We start from the raw sequence: 12628 nt of genomic DNA, 5'->3' as shown, positions 1-12628 counted from the left end.
TGATAGAAGTTCTTTGGCCATTAGTACCAGCCTGTGAGGAGGCAAGAAGGGGAGTCTTGAACATCATTGAATTAAAAGGAGCTAAAAGCAAAAACAAACTCATATTCCCTCCCCTCCCATGAAAATCCCTGAATTGCTTTAAGCTCAGTTAGAGAAGATGGGATTAAAGACTAGAAGAAATAAAAGAATGGCTGAAATATAAGTCCCAGTAATTTTTCCAGATGGACACATCAGACATGGCAGTGCACATAGGGCTTTATCTCCCCTAGTCCAGGATTTTATACCCATCAGAATTAATGTGCATATTGGCCCTTTGAGAATGCGTTGTCATGAGGTCCTTCTCCACTGGGCCATGGTTTGCTGGAGTTCCATCTTACTGCGCTCACAGACATGCTGGGTTTCTATGAAGACAGTTAAAACCTATACAAAACAGGGCATGATGTGGTGTTGACAGGCCAGAATAAAATGTATAGACACTTTTTAGAAAGGCCTGTGTGTAGCCTATCTTTAGCTTCTCCCAGTTGTAACTTGCAGTGACTTTGTCACCGTGTTTATTTTAACCACACCTACTCTCAGATTTGGGATATGACTTGTTGGAGTTGCTACGCAACAGCATGCCTCTGCCCTGGATGGAAGAAAATTCCTGGATGGTAGGAGATTTGAGAGATAAAAGATGCTTAATCTGAACTGAGAAGGGTGATTCTGTCACTGCTGACAGGGAGTCTGCCCAGGACGCTCTTGGAGCCTCAGCGTACATGTTAGCAGCAGTTCGGCTCTTTCAGCCTAAAGTGTGTTTAGACCAGGTGGATACAGCATCCTTACAATGCAGCAGCCACAGGGAACACAATGTAAAGAAGACTCCTCAGAGTTCTGAGTTCAGGGCAGTGCATGTCTTCTGTCTGCTAAAATAGCCCAGAGGTCTCACTTTGTTGGTGACAGCTCTCCTACCTGAATAGAAAGCTGGCTGCATATCAGGCAGTGTCTTTCCTTAAATGGTGGCTCTTCCATCTCTACATTTTACCTCCATTATCTCCCCTTGACATCTCTTTGTGGAAGGAACCCACAAAGTCCTCATAGTATTTCCATCTCGATTCCTTGTTTTTAGAAAGCAAGCTTGAGGCATAAACTCTGCATCGAAGTGTGTCTTCCTTGTGACCATGAGCAGTGCTTTCAAGTAAAATGCTGACCTGCAAAACAATGCTGGAACTCCCAACTCTCTTTCTTGCGAAATTCAAAGGCCNAGTTATAAAATGCATATGAGAAAACATTTCAAAAATAAAAGTACTACATTCATACCACCCTGATATTACCACTGTTTACTCCTCACTCTATGTTGGGCTGTCGGAAAAGTCATGACATATTTTTCTATGTTTTTCGTTGCAAAAATGCGTCATGACTTTTCCGACAACCCTATATTTTTTCCTTGGTAATTTTAAACATTATTTCCATAATTAATTGCTGACTAGGTTTGGTGTTTTTAACACTCCAGATGGTACTGCTTTTTGGGGTCCATTACTTAAAAGTAAGTATGTCTCTGGTTCTTACGGACTTTAGTGTATCATCCTTCATGAGATATTATTAATGAGTAATTGGCAGATGCCCATGTAGATGGTAGCTTGTTGCTCTGCCTGGCCCAGAGGAGCCTGATTACCTCCCTATCTCTGAGGCTGGAAGAGGGTTCTGCAGCTGAGGGGGTAAGAATTGAGGGTTTTTCCTCAAGTGCTCCATAAAGGACTGCCTCTGCTCGGAAACTTGGAATGTGGTTAGATTACAGGCCTAGAGACTGCTGGCTCTACCCACTGGCAGTGCTGGTAGGTTATCTCTCTGCTTGACCAACGGATGGAGGGTAGAAAGAGCCAGGAGTAGGCAAGAGAAAAGTAACAATACACCTGAAGACACCTTGTAGACAGAGGGAGGAGGAGCCAGCAGAACTCTCAGAATAGGCAGTTCCTGATGAAATAGAACTTCTAGAACAGACAATGACAGCTCTACCCCCACTACAACTGGAGGAGATTTGATTGTAGCAAAACTTTCTGGAACTGAAAAGCATGTTTTATTTTTTATTTAAGTTCAGTAGATAAATTAAAGGTGAGGTTGGTTGTCACAAAGCCAGTGGACTGTTAGATTAAGTGGAAGAAATATCTCAAAGCACACCAGAAAGAGAAAAAGAAACCAAGAAGGCAAAAACTAGGGGACCAATCAATACTGAAGTCGGTGCTGTTTAGACCTTTCCTGAACCAATCCCTGCCAGCTTGCTGAGTTATCTGAGCCAATCAGGGAGCCAAGGGAGAATGTGCTGACTTTCACAGGTTAGCTCATTTAGGGACCATTTGGGGGNAGGCCTATTCCTCCTTCCCTAAGTTTACCAGTCCTATAAATCATCAGAACTTCAGTGTGATTAAGAATCAGTTGGGGGGTTTGTTCTGTTTATTTATTAAACCTGCAATTTGAACAGCATTCCAGAAAGACACTTCGAGATAGTCTGTTATAGCCTTCTCCAATGGGCACTGCTCCCAGGTGGTGGTTCTGAATTTACAATTTGATAAGCTATTTTTCCTATGTGCCTGTTCTAGGAATCAAGACAGCTTGGTGAAAGAGCTATTTGGAGATCAGACGCCCTCCTGGCATACCTTCTAAAGGAGGACGGCAGCGGCCAGAAAGTAGCCACCGGAACTTGGACAGGGAGAAGGGCCTTGGTCTCACCTGGGCCCTGGTTGGTGGGAGCGTGGACGCCATATCGGAGGGCGGGAATGCCTTCTTCAAGACACCACAGGGACTTCGGGACAGAGTTGGGAGGAACAAGAAAAATCCTTGGAGGGCCAATTCGGCTGCAAAGCTCCTCCACGCACACCCAGGCTCCCTGTCTTCCCCAACCCTTTTAAGGCCCGAGACGATGGCTCCTCTCCCGGGCCCAGCCTCGGAAGGGCCTACTCCCGTGCCGCCGGGCCCCACTTACTGCTCTGGAACTAATGATCTTAGAAAATCTCCTGCTACTCTGGAAGTAGCAGCAGAAAGCGACCCCAAATGAGACCCGAGACCGCGAGCTACCGTTGCCTTGAGTCTCCCACATTCCCATTCTCCGCAATGTTTGAGTTGCCGGGAAAGCCGCCGGAAGCGGCTCGCCCCCTTTCGTTTACCAACCCTGTCCTGTGATTGGCCAAGCGTGACTGCGGAAGGGGCAGTTCCCATGTGCTTATCAATCGAGCACCTTAGCGGCTGGCCGATGGCTCACTTTGCATGCGGGGAGATGTAGTTTTCTTTCCAGTTTTCCAAACAAGTATTTCCGGTTCCGATGCCTGGGTCTCCCTGGTGAGTTTCTGTCGGGCTGACTCCATCAAGTGAAGCGTTAGGGTGACTAAAGAGGACGTAATGTTTCAGGGAAGAAGGAAATTAAGAGGGAAACTCCGAAACACGAAAGATTATCGGCACCGAAACTTGGGTGCGGCCGGGGTGAGGTGAATGAGTGACCAGGAATGCGGGTCCTACTCTTGGCTTGAGCTGTTCTCTGGTGTCTTGGGCTGACTGTGGGTACGTGGAATGTAAAGGAGTGTCTTCTACCTTGGACAAAATTCAGATCGTCTTAGGCCGGATTGCTAGTCCCGGACCCAGTGTATTGCCGTGGCACTGTGCCCCGCAGCTCCAGCCCTACTGAGATCAGCCTCAGAACCTGAAGCTGGAGTAGAACCATCGTTTTCCTTTGCGGGATGTTGTGCCTGGTATGCCTCCTTATACCTCACATTCGACCTGCCCCATTGCGACATATTTTCCAATTTACTGACACTGGGTGCCGTGGTGTAGAGATTTGGAATTAAAACATCGAGCTCTTGGGCCGGCTAAGTGACGCGTTGGTTAAGAGCTGGCTTGAGTCGCCAGCTCTGAGCAGCAGGGCCCCTGGTCGGATCCCACATGAGGGCCAGTGACGCTCTGCCCTCTACATCTATGATGGTGAACAACAGCTCTACCTGGAGCTGGGCTACCATGAGTCACCGGCCACAGCGTAGNAGAGCTGGTTTGCTGAAGGGGCAGCAGCAAGTGGACGGGCAGGGTTTCTGAAACCCGATTTCCCTGTTGTTGTACTTTTTCCTTTCAAATTGAGTAGCTGCTCGTCCATTTTGCCCACTCCTGCCCCCAAGCAGTGTGAGGGTAGCTTGTGGGCATCAGAGTTCTCTGGGGAAGAACCGACTTGCTCTTGGTTTTGAGTCCTAGGCAGGTTCCAGTCTTGGGTGATAGTCAAGAATGCTGATTAAAAACATACACCTTACGATCCTTTGATACCCAGCCACCCCGATCCAGTCTTTACAGGTGGGTTCATTGTTTAATTTGTTTTGTTTTTAAACTGAACTGGTTGACACGGTCACTCCATCCAAACTGGGAATTACTCGTATACTCTGGGCGCGCATTGTCAGATGGCCTCCTACCAAGATCCTGGCTTAAAAAGTCACTGGGCAAAGGCACTTGACCAGACCCATCCAGCTCACACCCCTCTTGTCTCGGCTTTGAGCTCTGGCTGCATCTTTCTGTGTGAGCAAGCAGTGCAGGATCATCTGCTACCTCATTTTCTATTCTAGGAAGATCAGACTTGTCTGAATTTCCAAGCCAGGGGCCACAGGGTCTGTCTGGTCTTGTTTCCACGTCTCTGGCCTCCATTTCATTGATCCCTCTTACTTCCGGGTCCTGTTCTTAATTCTGTTCTTCTTTGTCCTTGTCTCTCTCCAAACCTGGGCTGTTGTTCTCCAATTCTGACACTGACCTAGCAGAGTCACAAAAGGCAAACAGTCCTTGGGCAACCCTCCCACAATCCAGTCCCTCTGACATGTAGAGACCCGCCAGGTCTTGGCGGCTCTGGTGTAGCACCTCAGAACAACCAGAGGATTCTCTTGGACCGCCATGACCAAGGTTAGCCCAAATGCCTTTGAAAAGAGGATCAGGGGTTGCAGGTGGCATATATGCCAGTGGCCTGAGACCATGCCCTCCACATTGGGTCATTTTACTGTGGTCATGATGTAAAAAAACAAAATGGTAAAATAACATTTTAAAGAAAATAAGATCTATCTCATCTCGGGACACAATGGAAAGTTAAAGAGCAAAGCCCTGAAATGTACGATGACCTGAACTGCGTGGAGGCCTTTGCCATGCTGAGATGATGCTTAGGTCTGGCACCCTCCCTTCCTGGGAAATCGCAGGAGCCATGCTCGGTGGAGCCACGTCTGTGGGAACCTTTGATGAAGTCTCCCGTTAAGTGGAACTGAATGCTTCCTTCCAAGTTGACATCTTTAGTGAAGAGGTGCTACTGAGTATAAAAAGTTGCCAGCTTCNAAACAAAAAACTTATAATCTCTTTAGGAGGCTTTTCCTTGTAAAAATGTTAAAAGAATGTGCTTTTACCGTTTCTAAAATACTGTTATTTCATTTATATTGTTTAAATCCGTGATAACATTTATCCTCTTGGATATGAACTAAGTCCTGTAAGGGTTCATCATTGTAGCCCTCGGCTCTAAGCTAGGTCCTTCTTATTTCATTCTTCGGCTTTGTGGGCAGTTATTTGAAAGCATAGAATAAATTCCTGCTTTAAAGTTAACATCAGATTTTGCTCAACACGGTTCCCTAGATCTTGTGATACAGACCCTCCTGCAACTTGAGGGCAACTGATATTTGCCCATTTACACAGCGACGGCCCAAAGGGCCTTTCTACAGAGAGGGACTTTTGGCTGTTGGCTGATGTCCAGCGCTAGGCAGGGTGATGCTGCTCGCCAGCCGGGGGTGATCACTCAGTTACTTTTCCGTGGCTCAACAGTCCCCCGGGGCCGGGGATTGACCAAGCCCAAGTCCCAAACCAAACCAGGGGAATGTTAGCTGAGAACTGGAGGACTGTGAGCAATTCCCATCTTTGGCAGCCTCCCTGTCTGTGCGTGGGCGCTCGGGCTCCGGCCCGTATCAACTTGGCGCCTCCGTAGGCTCTTAGAGCCTCACCGGCCCCCTGCAGACGCACACCCGCTCCCCTAAACGCCCCCCAAACCCTCCACCACCCGGGCTTCGCGTTAGGCCTGCCCGCTCCTAAGATGGCGGCGTCGGCGTCTGGTAGGTGGAGCCCCACGTGGGCGCCAGTAGCCAATGGGCTTCCAGTCTGCGCCGCCGGCCCGGCGCGGGAGGCGGAAGTTCCGCGGACCGCCGCCTCCGTCCCGGCTGCGGCCCCTGCCGGTTACATAACTCGTTGCGGGCTTCACACGGCCCCGCTTCCGGCTCCTTGCGACCCCAGGATGCGCTGAGTCCGACTACGCCGTCGACTGCCGCCGGCTCCCGCCCGAGGTGCGACTCGGGCTTGTGGTGGGAGCGCCGAATCTGGCTCGGGGTGAGGGGTCGTAAGGTGGAGGGAGGAGCAGCAGTTCGGGCAGCGGCGGGCGGGGGGTCGGTTGGGGGCCAGTGGGANGCTGCTGGCTACACACGGTAGCCCATGGCAACCCACTGCAGCAGGGGCTGCAGACTACGCCGCGCCGGCGACTCTTGGCAGCCCAGCTCCAGGTTGAGCTGTTTAAGATATTTAGCATCTTAGCTGTAAAGGGCAGTGTCACTGGCCCTCATATGTGGGATCCGAACCGGGGCCCTCTGGCCTCCCAAGGCAGCTCTTAACCAACGCACCACTCGGCCGGCCCTAGACTTCTTCTTCTTATTATTTTTTAAGAGGACAACTACCTTCAATATCCCTTGTAACACGTGGTACCTAACTGAAACAATTGTCCTGAGGATAAATGAGATCCTGTGTAAGCTGCCTAACAGTGCCTGGCACATAGTAAGCCCTGGGAAAATAGCTACTATTATTTTCTCATTAGTGTTTAAAAAGAGTGTTTTTAAAGTTTGAATGGATATATATGCCCTTCTTAATTTTGACAGTTCATCTTAAACTTACCCTAAACTCATCTGTACATTGAATGCTGGAAACAACAGAATGTTGTTACTCTGTTTTCACCTGGGGAATGCTCAAACTTTAATATGCATATAAATCTGCATAGGGATCCAGTTAAATGCAGATTCTCAGTTAAATGCAAATTCTGATTTAGTCGATCTGGGTGAGACCTGAGGTTCTGCATTTTTAACAAGCTCCCAGGTGATGCTGCTGCTGCTGGACCACAGACCACTTTGAGTAGCATGGACCTACGTAGGGTTTTCCCTCTGTTGTATGATTGAAGGGGCTTACCACTGCATCCATATTCCATGGATGGCAACATGGGAAAAGGGGAGAGAGGGGATGAAGAGGAAAGCAAGCAATTTCCTTTTTTTAACCCCAGCTTTTATTTTAAAATTTTCAAGCCTACTGAGAATTTGAAAGAATAATGCAATAAACACCTATATTTCCTTCACCTAGCTTCATCAATTGTTAAAATTTAACAATTTCCTTTTGAGGACATGACACACAAGTTGCTTACATCACTTTCACTCTTGTCCATTGGTAAAAACTTGGGCATATAATCTCACCTTGACTTAAAGGAGGCCAAGAAATATAAGCCTAGCTTGACAGGAATTTGCTTGCTATAGAGGATGAGGTTCTATTACTATAAGAAGATATGATAAAGCAGTTATTTAAAAAAAAAGATTTTTATTGGGGAATTGGGGAAGGGGGACAGACAAGTTGCTGTCCTTTTGTTCTTCAGTCTAGTTGTGGAGGACGTCACTTCACTGGCCCATGTTGGTATTATCATTGCACTCTTCCCGNGAGGACAGCGTCCCTCCCACATAGTTGTATTAACGCCTCCCTGCCCAGCCTGGTGGACAGCACTTTCGGTGTTCACCAGTGTGCTGTTGTTTGCCATGGAATTCCTTGAACAAAAGAAGTGCTTTCTGTATTTAGGTAATGATACAGGAAAACACACACCCTGACGCATTCCCCCACCTTGTTCCCCACATCCTGTATAATCAGAGATTTCTGACTATGCTCCGTCCTGCAACTGCAGTACCTAGAGCAGGGCATGGATTGTCAGTACAATTTTGGTAAATGAAAGACGAAATGCATTCTCAATATGAAATTTAGGGGATGATAGAAACTGACCCAAAGGAAAGAATGGCCTGGACCTGGGACCACACCAGAACCACCTGTTATCATCTTATTTCAAAATTGAGTTGTAATTAACATTCAGCCAAGTGTTCAGATCTTAAGTGAGCAGATCCATATGTTTGACGACCACCGAAGGATACTTAGAACATCGTCATCGCCTTACACCCCTTCTCAGTGCCCCACTCCAGCCACTTTCTGATTTCTGTCACCATCAATTCCCTTAGCCAGTTTCAGAATTTCATTCAAATGGAATCCTCCAGTATCATCAATTCGTGCTTGAAGAGATGTGATCTAATTGTATGTGATGAGTATACGGGCTTTCCTCAGAGCATGATGGGTTGGGTTTAAGAGGGAGTCTGTTTGGAACTAGAGTGCTGGGTGTTTGTTTCTTGTCACCCTGTAAGTAAATCACATTCCTCCTACAGTGAGGTTTTGGAACGAGCCCAGGTTGCCACCGCCTGCAGCTGCTTGCTTGAGCTGACGAGCCATGAAGAGCACTCGCTGTTTCCCTCACTCTCCCTTTTTAGTCCTTGACCTGTTTTACTGATGAGCAAGGCAGTGTCCCGTGTCCATCACTGGTTTGTTTTTCCTTTTCTCTACCTTCCCTCCTAAATGAAAGAGCTTGGAGTTCAGTATTGGATTTTTCAAGCAGATAAACCTGGCATCTGCAGAATTTCATATTCCTCGGGGACTGGTGGTCTTTAGTTCTTGTGCCGTGGACGAGTGTGCCCTAATCTTCCTTTGTGCGTCACTTGAGAAGAAGCCTGGAGTGCCCGGGGAAGACCAGGGTGGTGCTTTGTCATAGGATGGAGGGAGCCAAGGGCTTGAGAAAGGGATCAACCAGGGTGTGAGCTGTAGGGAGTCAGGGGAAGTGATTCCCGAGGGAGGGATGCTGGATTTCAGAGAGGGGACATTGTTGGTTTGTTGTCACTGTTGTGCTGGAGCAGAAGGTGGAGGGCACAGATAAAACAATTGGAGGGGAATATGTGCAAAAGAGGAGGCTGAGAATGTTGGAGAAGGGACTGCTTGGACCAGGGAGGGAGGAGAAGTGGAGCTGGGCCAGGGATTAGGGTGGGCCGATGGAAGTAGCCATCTCGTTTGTCTTCCCAGGGACAGATAAGCTGAAGCACGGAGTGAGACAGGTGTCTCAGTGGATATCAGAGCTGGGCTTTGACCTGGGGTGACATTGAGTGCAGCATACTTGAGGGGTCTGGGAGCACCCCCCAGTCGTCCCCCAGAGGTGGACCAGCCACTTGCCTTACCAGCTTCTCACCTGCACTACTGCCATCTCTAAACGCACCCTCTCTGGCAACATTACTTCCTTTNCTTGGGTCCTCTTGGCTAATATACAACTTTGCTTTTCTCTGCTTCAAAGAATTCAGAACGCCTCTCTTTAGAGTGCAGTTTCAAAGAAGTTTCTAGCTTACAAAGATGTTTGAAAAAACAAGGATGATAACATAGCTTCATAAGAAATTCTGAGTGAGTCTGAATATATTTTCCATTCTAGTGCCAGGCATGTGCCTGTACTTAAAAGGTTACACATGGAATGGGTGAATGGTTAATGAAACATCAAAATTCACAAAATAATTATTGGGGTTTGGTGGAATATCAGGATAGCTCCCACCTCAGGTAACTGAAAACCCAACAAAACTGTTCAAAGGTAGGACAGTTACAGGTTTGTTAATTCAGTGGTTCAGTGACACCATCAAGGTCCCAATGCTTCCATATTTCTCCTCTGCCATCCTTAGCATGTTGGTGAAGGTGATAATGCATTGTCATGTACTGATCCTAAACCAGTCATTATCAAGAGTAAAAAGACTACCTACCATAATTAGCTTTGACCCATCATGGTTCACTCCCTGACACTGTGGGAAGGACCCAGCCTCCTCTGGCCATCTACTTGCACAAAATTAGGGCTCTGTTGGAAAAGAAAAAGAAGGATGTAGAATAGATGTCAGATAGGTAACTTAACAGTATCTGCCACAAGTGACATCTGTTGCCAGCTAGCTAAGAGCTAGGCCTTGAGAGAATGGGTCACAAAAGATGTATCTGGGGGTCCCAGGAGGAAGGAAAAAGGTATTGAAAGGACAGGTGTAAGAATGATAAGGACAAACTTCCCTACAGGCTAAACAAATCCAAAACATAAATGGTTAGGAAGAGCTAACAGCCTGGTATATACTCGTATTGGTATGAATCAAAAGCATGCTCACCATAGAGTAACTGTGCTGCTCCAGTAGTCCTCTTTCCCCTCTTTCTTCAGATTTATATTTAATGATATTCTTATTTCAGAGATGTCTCGTTTGGGGCTCAGATTCTCCTGATTTTGATTTTTGGCTCTTTCATCAAGAACGAGAGGCTCTCATGGCCCTTTCCTTTGAACTGTGTTCTTATTATTACAGATAAACACAGTGTCCAATGGCTAGAAATGAAGCTTGTGGTAGTAACTCAATGGATAACCAGAGAAAGGAGGTAATCTATGAAATGGGAGAGGAAACAAAATCTTTCCTAGACCTTCTAACAAGCAAGACTAAACAAGTAGATGAAGAAAGAAGCTTGAAAGCTTGATCTTGCTAAAAGTAAAGAGATGAGCTACAAAGTCTAAGATAGACTAAGACTGAAAGAATAAGACTGAGTTATACTAACCTGATTTTCTAAAATTCAGACTTTATTATATATTCAAGTGAAAAATTTTTTTAAAGATTTTATTGGGGAATTGGGGGAGGGGAGCAGACAAGTTGCTGTCCTTTTGTTATTCAGTCTAGTTGTGGAGGACGTCGCTTCACTGACTCATGTTGGTATTATNAGTGGAGTTTGAGGATTGGGTAACGTGGGTGGGTCCTGAGCAGTATTCCATGCCCCATAACACTCTGAACTGGGCGCCTGATGTACCTGGGATCCAGAGTGCTCGGCAATGAGCCAGTCACGATTTGCTGAGAACTCTATGTTCCCAGTGAGGAGGTGTGTAGAGGCCGGGCACTGCTTGCCAAAGCTCTGGATGAGGACTTCGATCGCATTTAAGTCAGTCACCTGGAAAGCCTGCTGTTCATATCTGAAACTCAGCCTCTGTGGAGACCTTTGGTCAGTGGGTGGTTAATTTTAATTAGAAACTTTTTCAAACATGTACTTTTGCATACCCATCATTCAGTTCAACAATTATTAACATTTTGCCACTTTTTGCTCCAACTGAATTAAATTCCACAACATTCTGTCGTTTCATCCCTTAATATTCGGTGTGCATCTCTTAAGGAATATGGACATTTTCAGCATAACCACAACGCTATTCTCATACCGAACACGATTAACAACACCTTCAGTTGTTGCTTTTAGAGGTTTTTTTTTGTTTTGTTTTGTGTTTTTTGTGTGGAATCTGCTCCCTTTGTGGGAGGGGAGTGTCACCCACATGGTGGGGGTCATGCAGAAACCTCCAGGGAAACAGTGCTTCATAGCGGGGAACGGGACGTGCTGAGTTTCGTCCTGCTTTTGGTGGGTGGACCCCTTGAAGTTCTACAGTCGTGTTCCGTGGAGTGAAACAGCCCTTTACCCAAGATGACCAGGGGGTAGCATCCTATCCAATGACCACTAGGATATATTTTGGACAGGGATGACTCATAAAACTCAGGACTTGCTATTTTTGGTTGACCAATCCATTTCCCAAGAAGTGGCCGGCCACTTAGGAGGCATGAGGTCCCTGAGGTCACACTTACCAGAATGCCCAGGGCACCATTGGGGCCAGGGCTGGAACAGCAGTCATAGATCGTGCATCCAGAGGCCAACTTCCTCCCCTTCTAAGTGACTAGTCTTAGTCACTTAGCGCCTGTCAAGGACGCCACTCCTTTCTAAGATACAGGTGGTACCTCAGCTTCTCCTGACCCAGGACCTGAGGCCTCAGGGAGGAACACACCCATCTCTCATCCTGAAGAGCTTCTGTTTCATCCCCTTCAGAGCCCCTCGGCATGCAGGCCAGGTGAGGGCATCTGGTGCTGCTGGCAGGGTCACAGGAAGGGCCCCTGCCTTGCAGACATCACGTGGTCAGTGTGTAGGCTCTGGCTGTAAACATAAAGAAAGGAGGAGAAAGCAGGCCCCTTCTCATTTCAACTCTGAGTCATGCTGTGCAGAAGGACAAGCCAGGGTGACACAGTTCCCACCCCTTGGAGCCCAGTATGTTCTAGAAAAACAGAAACTAATGTAGCCCCAGAGCCATGGAGCTTCTGCAGTACCTCAGCCCCTCCTGCCTTTCCACCCACCCCGTATGTCTGCTTCAAGGTCACCAAGGTCACGGCGATGTTTCCAGCCCCTCAGACCTGGCCTCGAAAACCCCCACCTCAGGCTGGCTGGCGCCTTGAAGGGGAGACGGGCATAGCAGCAGACCTGTCATTACCCAGCTTGAGGGGCTCCTGTCCTCAGCCTGATTGCCCAGCAGCACCTGGGCCTGGGGGTCTGCCAGCCCATGGCTGACCCTCACAGGATCCCTTCTTGCTGGGCATAGTAAGCCGGGGTGTATCCAGGACTTCAGAGGCTGAGCAGCTGCCCCTGGCCCTGTTGTCAAGCCTCAGGGTAGATTTCGGCCGCTGGCCTTCCCGGG

At 47.7% G+C, this 12628-nt stretch overlaps 2 protein-coding genes across 3 annotated transcripts in view; both read left to right on the top strand.

Annotated features, from left to right (window-relative positions):
- The window catches only part of ZNF174 (zinc finger protein 174), a 32519-nt gene extending 29809 nt beyond the window's left edge, over positions 1-2710 (top strand). The window contains exon 3 of the mRNA XM_019632882.1: positions 2574-2710. Coding sequence (XP_019488427.1) covers positions 2574-2593 — 20 coding nt within the window. The 3' untranslated portion in view covers positions 2594-2710. The remainder of the gene's footprint in view (positions 1-2573) is intronic.
- A 3405-nt stretch (positions 2711-6115) lies between these two features.
- NAA60 (N-alpha-acetyltransferase 60, NatF catalytic subunit) overlaps positions 6116-12628 on the top strand; it is a 28752-nt gene continuing 22239 nt past the window's right edge. Inside the window, exon 1 of one of the 2 annotated variants that reach the window (XM_019632900.1) lies at positions 6116-6305. The gene's annotated coding sequence lies outside the window, so the exon portion shown is untranslated. The remainder of the gene's footprint in view (positions 6306-12628) is intronic. The other variant, XR_002122780.1, reaches the window with a different exon arrangement.

The sequence above is a fragment of the Hipposideros armiger genome, unplaced genomic scaffold, assembly GCF_001890085.2.
Source record: "Hipposideros armiger isolate ML-2016 unplaced genomic scaffold, ASM189008v1 scaffold_1192, whole genome shotgun sequence".
NCBI lineage: Eukaryota > Metazoa > Chordata > Mammalia > Chiroptera > Hipposideridae > Hipposideros > Hipposideros armiger.
The sequence above is the reverse complement of the archived record's forward strand: the minus strand, read 5'-3'. Positions and strand labels throughout refer to the sequence as shown.